Raw genomic sequence first — 7,483 nt, 5'->3', positions numbered from 1 at the left:
GGTAAGGTATACCCTACCTCGTTACGGCTATAAATACGAGCAGTGCTCGGCATGCCTGGGTTTTGATTATCCATACTATCCAATAGTGGTTTTCATGTGACTTACGACACTGCACTACATATGCAAATAAATCTCCAATACGCCATTCGTCCTGCTGAACACATACATTTCCTGAGAACTACACAGAATTCATTGTGGTTCTACACAAGTTCGTACAAACACCCGAAGCATTGCCGTTTAGAGATTTATTTAATCGATGAACATTCATGCCAATTGGATAATTCTCTCGTCTTGCCGAGTACAGCCTGGGTTCTTTTAATAACTGAAACAGAACGTTCTCGATTAGGCACCGAAATTCATTTTAGGATAGCACTTACTTTTGGGCCGCGTAAGCCGGACGCGAACGAGGCGGGGAACGCATACCGACTTCGTTAACACGTTCATACACGTCTCCGGGAGCAGCCATGGCCGCTGGTGGCTTCTTGGCAACAGATGCCAAAGTCAAGAAGGTAGTTGGCCCGAACAACCTGTGCGCGTAGATCTTGTCGAAGAGCCACTTTGCACCGCTGTTGTCCCCCGGAGCGGCGCACCAGCATAGCACTCCCATCTGTGTCGATTAAGGAAGTTTAGGCATGGGACTTGCACGGCGCTCACGTTATTGCACTACTGAACTTAGCACTACTGCTTCCGAACGACGAGTGCACCGTTACCGGAAGTTTCAGAAGGAACCGAGACTTGGTCAAACAGGAACTTCCAAAGAATAACCAATTTCTTTAGCCGGAGCATTTTGTTCAGAAGGCGCGTTTGCAAAAGACTATTTATAGCTAATAATTGATATTGTTCCGAAGGTTTCGCGAAGGTCCGGGAGTTACACCATGAGTGCACTGGAACGAACAGTCAGACCCATATTCCTAAACGATCGCCGACTTTGCCATCCGCTCGAGCTGCTCCTTGAGACCGGCTTTGTGCTTAAAAATTGACGTTGACTTGGGCCACCGAATGAAGAAAATCCTTCGTGCATTCCTCGAGTACTACACGCTAGTGTCGGTGTATCCTTAAAAGGACCCATCAAGTGGAGGGGCGATTCTTCGCTCCACATTCCGGTGTCGGAGGCAGAAAGTAGAGTCGAGAGTAGTTTAGAAAATGGCCCTGAGTGTTCGCTCGTCTACACCCAGGGGGTTCCTTACCTCGCAAATGTAGAAGCAGCGAATGTATGATCCTAGAATATTGAAAACCGGGCTTAGCACAACCGTCACGGTGCCGTAGATGATCCAATAGCACAGCCACTTTTGGACGCCAGGCATGTCCTTTTTGTCAAGGGCCCGAATGCTGCAATATATAAGTTCACCAAGATACCGCAAGATGGGTGACTCCAAAGGGTTCCTTACCTTCCGACGATGCCGTAGGCTGTGGTAAAGAACAGTGTAGCGTAGTAGCCAAAGACGTTCGTCAGGTACATTAGCACCACGGAGGCGATTAAAACTGCGTGGAACAACCAAATTGAACCAACCAACCAACCAATTAGAATCATACAACGTCATCGTGATGTTAGTAGAAAAATTGTTGCGCATGAGTGAAACTTCAAGGGATCTGGAGGAGTTGCTAGCATTGCTACGGCGTGCCAAAATTGCGTGCGAAGAAAAAAAGGACTGCGCATACTAAGAGCTTAAAGCGGTACATTCCAGTGCCGATGGCTATTTCCCACTCCTATGACGAACAAAAGGTGGCAAACGTACCATAGGCGAGGTACTCTCGCGGAATTTTCGCCTGGCGTTCGAACTTGTCCAATGTAGACCCGATTGGCCCCCGCTCTCGCAAAAACCTGCCCAGATGGTCGTGCATGGTGGTACCGGCTTCACTTTGTGCCATGCTTGTAGACGAGACCGACGAGCAGCTGATGGAAACGGGGGCAGCGTCAGGGTCTGCGACGGCCGCTGCTGGTAGATGGGGAACAGCGTCAAGACATACACGTCCGGTCACCGTAAATTTTAGAATAAACTGATTTGCTCGGGCCAACCCGCGCGGAGGTGCTGAACAGAAGTCACGTGCGCATCTCGTTCTTGTTGCTGACAATGCCCATGCCACTGCATTGGCGGGATGCCCACATACCAGAAGGATCTGGCTTATTGTCATATCAAGTAAACACTAGGAAGTCGCACCCGTTCAAGGAGGTTGCACTCATTTTAGAAGGGTCACCTTCGCGCTGTCAGAAAACAATCATAAGCCATAGCAAATCCACAATTCTAATACGTAAGGAAGGTTTTTGTGACATACACATGGCAACTGGGCAACTGTGCATAGAAGTGGGTGAGGCTAATTTGATGCCATACAAGGAGCAGATTTTTGTTGTATCTTATTAATTCTTTAAATGTATACTTTTTTTTATTGCTTGGTTTCACAACACCTCCCCGCAGATAACGTACTGTGGGTTGCCACTGATGCTTGTAAATCCGAAGTTCATGTGGGCGGGAGAGTCGCTCCGAGGTTTCTCCGAAGTAACCATGACTTTCCATTTACTATTAATGCTTTTGAAACGCAAGAGAAAAAGCCAAAGCGTGGTTCGGATAAACTGTTGGGTTCAGTTGCGAGATGAGCCAACCCATGCGGACCACAGCTGCTGGCTCTACTGTTTGCAACGACTGTCAGCCGCGGCAACCTGGTCCTGCGATCTCGATGTCAATTTCAATGCCAATCATCAAATGTCGAGCACTGTACGATATAACAAGGCTCTCCGAGAGCGAACCCCGGTAGGCTCTCAAGTTACACTCTTGGGTGCTACACAGTATCCTGTTCGCGGACCCTCAGGACAAGGCTCGTGGAACGCCTGAGTTCCGCAGAACCCCGGTTGAGAAACACTTGTTTAAGGTCATAAATGTGATGGGCTATCAGTGCATAAGGATAATTCGTGTTAGGACGTCGCCAGACAGCTACGACAGTATGCCTCACGGTACAGCTATGATTCGCCCGTGGCAGCGTTTTCCCATAAACATAAAAATCAAATGGCCGTGCTCGGCTTTCCTGCATATTTCCTAGAGTGCAACAATCCTGCGTCTACATTTTTTTTTTTGTCGAGTGACCTGTGAAATCCCCAGGTCGGGGATAGGCGATCTCTCTGAGTGGCAAGGTCACTTTGCAGCATTGCCCGTGGTAGCATTTGTTTCGAGCCGTTCGACTCTTTCCGGGGAGGGGAATTCCTTGAAGATTCCGAACGGTCTATCGCTCATACTCATTACGCATGACGCGCGCATGACGCGACGTGTTCTACTACTGCATCAAACCTAAGTTGCATAGCGCACTGAAAGAGCACGGGGATACAACCAACAACGTAACGAACATCAAAAGTATCTCCCACGGTACCCCATTGTCTAACGTTGACACGCCTCCGCAACGTGCCCTTCTCTAGGCAACATCCTACTTTAGGGATCTCGTTTCCGAATGTGTCAAAAGACGGTGGAATTAAGTTTGGGTTTGAATGTAAAAAATGGGATAGAAACAGTGCAATATTTATGTTCCCTTATGTAGCTAGCATGCAGAATACTTACAGCCAAGATACATTATTTCACATTGGTCTTGACCTTGATATGATGCGCATTTCAGACATAATTTAATGCACATAGGGCATATGTGGATTTAATAATTTTCGCGTCAAATTGTTTACGTAAGACTGTTTTTGTGCAATAACAGTATCTTGTTCGTTCGAAATATCTGCGAATCCTTCAAACTTTTCCGTCTGCTTACTGTTGACTGATTGATCAGTTTTCCCTGTCGCCAAGTGGCGCAACTGCCATCATATTCGTAAACGACCACTCGTTGAGTAGCTACCAGGTGGTAAGAAGATGAAACGAATGACATAATGTTTGCTCATGTTTCTGCTATGACCAACGCCTCCAAGAAGAATAGACAACCTTCTCAGTGCTGTTGGCATACAGCACCAGAGCTAAGGTCTCACAAGAATTAGAAGTTACCACATGTGTTGTTGCTTACTCCCTGCTTTCATTCTTCCAGCCACGCGACGGTTCTTACAAAGTGTATGGCCATACGAAAAACGTTGTCTTTGGAAAAGTTAATTCCAAAAGTAACCGAGTTAGAGCTACAGTTAGTATTGCGACTAAAGTAGCTGAGTTACAAGTACGCTTATCCTTCACAAATAATAACTAGTTAAGTTACATGCCAAGTAAGTTAGTCACCTTACAGTTACTTCCCAAAGTGACAAAAAGGACTCTAGAAACTTTAGTTCTAAATTCTTCGCTACTGCATTGTCAACTACTTTCGCAGCTTACACTTGAACGACAGCTGCTACCCGAAGTTTGTCTCTGTAAGACTTCCCCTCTTTATTCCAAAGTGTCTCTAACAATGCCGAACAGTCGCTCAACTGTGGCACGCCCGCAGACTTGTACAGTGCTGGACAAAAGTTTACGGAACACGCTGTGACGTATTCCATCCTCAGAGTGACACGCTAGCAGCGAATGGGACCATACAGACATACAAACATGTAGCTAGGTAACCCAGTCACCTGTTCGCAAGTCCGTACGGTACCATTTGCTGATAGCACGTCATTCTGTGGAAGGGATGCCCTGGAGCGTGTTCCGTAAACTTTTGTTCAGCACTGTACTCGTTACTCGAGGAAGGTAATTGATTGCCGTTACTATCACTCTGGTAACAAAAGTAATTTTTTATCGTTACAAATTACTCGGCCAAAATTGTAATAAAATATAACTGCAAGAAACGTAACGCTTTACTTTGATCGTTACTTTCGATAGGAAGTCATATGGCTAATTAAAATTCGTGAAATGACACGTACCGTGACCTGCTTTGTGAGATTGGAGGTTGTCGCCTTTGAACAGGATAGGAGCTTCTTGTTACGTAAACACATCATACCTATAAACATTGTTTTCTTCATTTCTCTGAGCCATTTCCGAAAGGCTGAAGCCATGGCGATAAATCAGGAAAGCTAGTTGACATGGCAGTATCGAAGAGGAAGGACACAACAACAACAACAATAAATGGAGAAGTGATGATGACATGGGATGTTTCTGCGTGGTAGCCACGGGACCCTACCCCACATCACAGCGGTTATTTGAGGGGATAAATTATGATCAACGCAGACGCAGAATGCGAATGAACGCAGACGCGACGATAGCAGAAAGCCAGAAAAAGCAGATAGGAACGGCTGTGATGGAGTCTGTAGGTTGGTTTCGTCTATGATAAAGCTTAGTCGAAAAGTAATCGATCACTCGGTAATCGATTACCCAAAATTATAATCAGATTATTTGAAAAATTTCTGACGCGGAAAACTAACCGATTACTCGCAAAATTAGTCGAAAAAGTAATCGATTACTAGTAACGCGTTACGTACAAGTCTGGCCGCACGGGACCAACCCTTCTTCCATATGGCACTTAGGAACGCTGACCACATAGCTATTTTTCCATCATCAGAGTTCAATGGTTCCGTCTTGCATTGTAAAACACCAAAATCAACTTTAATTTGAACCCTTTGGTTACAGTGTAAGCGCTGTATGTCTGTGTGGGGTTATACTTGCAACGTACCCTGACATAGTGAGGTGTCACCACAGTCAAGTTGAGGGCCTCCTCCGAATGCGGTGATAGCTACACCGGTGTTACATACTCGTACCCTTTCCTTTGGAGCTACGGGCGGTTGTGCGAGCAACGAATAACAGGCAGCAACGAGTGGAGAAAGAAAATGCGAAAACCTTCTGTAGGTATATTGCCGAAAAATTAGCTAGTTACTGAAAAAAAGGTAATCATATACAACTGACAGTTACTTCGTTAGGAAGAGTAATTAGTTACAACTACTAGTTACTTTTCCAGTAACTATAGTTACCGTAACTAGTTACTTCTAAGTTACTGTCAACACTCGAAAAGCTACGTTTTTTTCTAGCTTTTAAAGTAACTTTTCCCTGAACATGTCAAACGCTGTAAACAATCAACAGCTTTAAAGTTCATCGCCTAAGTACCTCCACCATGCAAGTGTGCAAAGTGGCAAGTGGCATACACTGACCCCGGAATAATATTATTATTCCATCCTTTTGCGTGGCTCACATACTTGCAACGTCTAACATATTTAATGTGAGAAAATGGAGTGCTTTAGTGGTTCGTACGCTATCGCTAGGGTCCCGGGTTTTCGTATTTATCCGAAAAAATCCGAAAAAAGTACTCCGGCAAAATTTTAAGCAATCCAGATTAATCCGAAAAACTCCACTTGTTGAAGGTTGCAGTATGCTGAAACTCGGCAAGCAGATGTTTTCCCTGATAACCAGGTTATTGTTCTTGGACTCCTTCTGCGCCCTGGGTTTCTTCTGACCTCGGATACCGGCCACACGGCAACATAATGATTTCCGTGACATAGCGTTTCTCTTCGGCGGTCATCTCGATCACTTGAGGGTTCACCGCCCGGGGTTTTCCTCAGCCTGTTTCCCGATTTCCTTGTCCTACACGTGACCTCAACACAAAAATAACCATCGGACCGAGGTCATACGGTGTGGTGTTTTTGAAAGGGCAACTAGTTGCAGCGCTGACGACAAGATGGAACGCAAGCGAACGCTGCCCTGCGACTACGTCACGGCGCACCCTGATTTCGAGGAGAGCACATCGTCCCGCGATCGATATGCAGAGGTTGTCGTATGTAAGTACTACCGAACTCTAACAGCGTGCGTCGCACGAAATATATGTTATGCTTGTGCCTCTTTAGTGTTGAAGCAATAAACGTGACAACTGCGTTTTCGCTCCACAACTGTGCGTGCGTCGTCAAGTTTTTTTTTCTAAATTTCGGATATTAACTGAGCTGTAAACTCCGAAAAAAAAAACTCCGTTTTTTTACAAACAATAAGCTCCGAAAAAACATCCTCCGATAACGTCCAGAAATAAATTCTGAAAACCCAGAACCGCGCAATGCGTGAAGTTCTCTCTATGTTTTGCACGTGCGCAGAACCACCAACGCTATCCCCTATCGTACGCAAAGGCGATAGCGGACGAGGCACTAAAATTCACTATTAACTACATTGCCTTCGGCAACCTGTGTAAGCTAAGGTGATTCTATCTTGCCAGAAATGTTCACCTGCGGCAAAAACAAGCAGGCGGTAACGGTTGCCCGGAGCCGGAGTAGCGCTTTCGGGGGCGATAACGGGCCACGGTCATATGCTCGGAGCACGGTCTGCACGGTCTTAACAACAGCTTATGCTCGGCCTCGACGGCGCGCCTGACCTGCAGGACCCTGACAGCGCTCTGAGCAGGGAAGGCATGCTCGTCGGCGACAAGCAGGGTGACCCACCGTTTCCAGTGGTCACTCGCAAAGAGAATCGCCCATGGGGCATCCCGATAGTCTTCAAGTGCAAGAGCGACTCGGATTCTTTCTGGAGTGTCAACCCTGATCTTTTCTGGAGTGTCAACCCTGATCTAATCGCCCACGACATCCTAACAGCGAGCCAGGGGAAAGTGCTCCATCATCATATCAAAGCAGGGCACT

The 7,483-nt window shown here is 46.3% G+C and overlaps 1 protein-coding gene across 1 annotated transcript; it reads right to left on the bottom strand.

Moving 5' to 3' along the window:
• Positions 1 to 230: 230 nt before the first annotated feature.
• Positions 231 to 2,045, bottom strand: LOC135374719 (receptor expression-enhancing protein 5-like). The gene is made up of 5 exons (XM_064607641.1): positions 1,737 to 2,045; positions 1,389 to 1,482; positions 1,188 to 1,329; positions 378 to 607; positions 231 to 322 (listed from the first exon to the last, which is right to left on the bottom strand). The coding sequence occupies exons 1-5, from the start codon at positions 1,867 to 1,869 to the stop codon at positions 316 to 318; spliced, it is 606 nt and encodes a 201-aa protein (XP_064463711.1). The 5' UTR covers positions 1,870 to 2,045; the 3' UTR covers positions 231 to 315.
• Between the last annotated feature and the right edge of the window lie 5,438 nt (positions 2,046 to 7,483).

Source organism: Ornithodoros turicata, unplaced genomic scaffold (genome assembly GCF_037126465.1).
Source record: "Ornithodoros turicata isolate Travis unplaced genomic scaffold, ASM3712646v1 ctg00000746.1, whole genome shotgun sequence".
Taxonomy (NCBI): domain Eukaryota; kingdom Metazoa; phylum Arthropoda; class Arachnida; order Ixodida; family Argasidae; genus Ornithodoros; species Ornithodoros turicata.
This window is presented reverse-complemented; position numbering and strand designations above follow the sequence as displayed.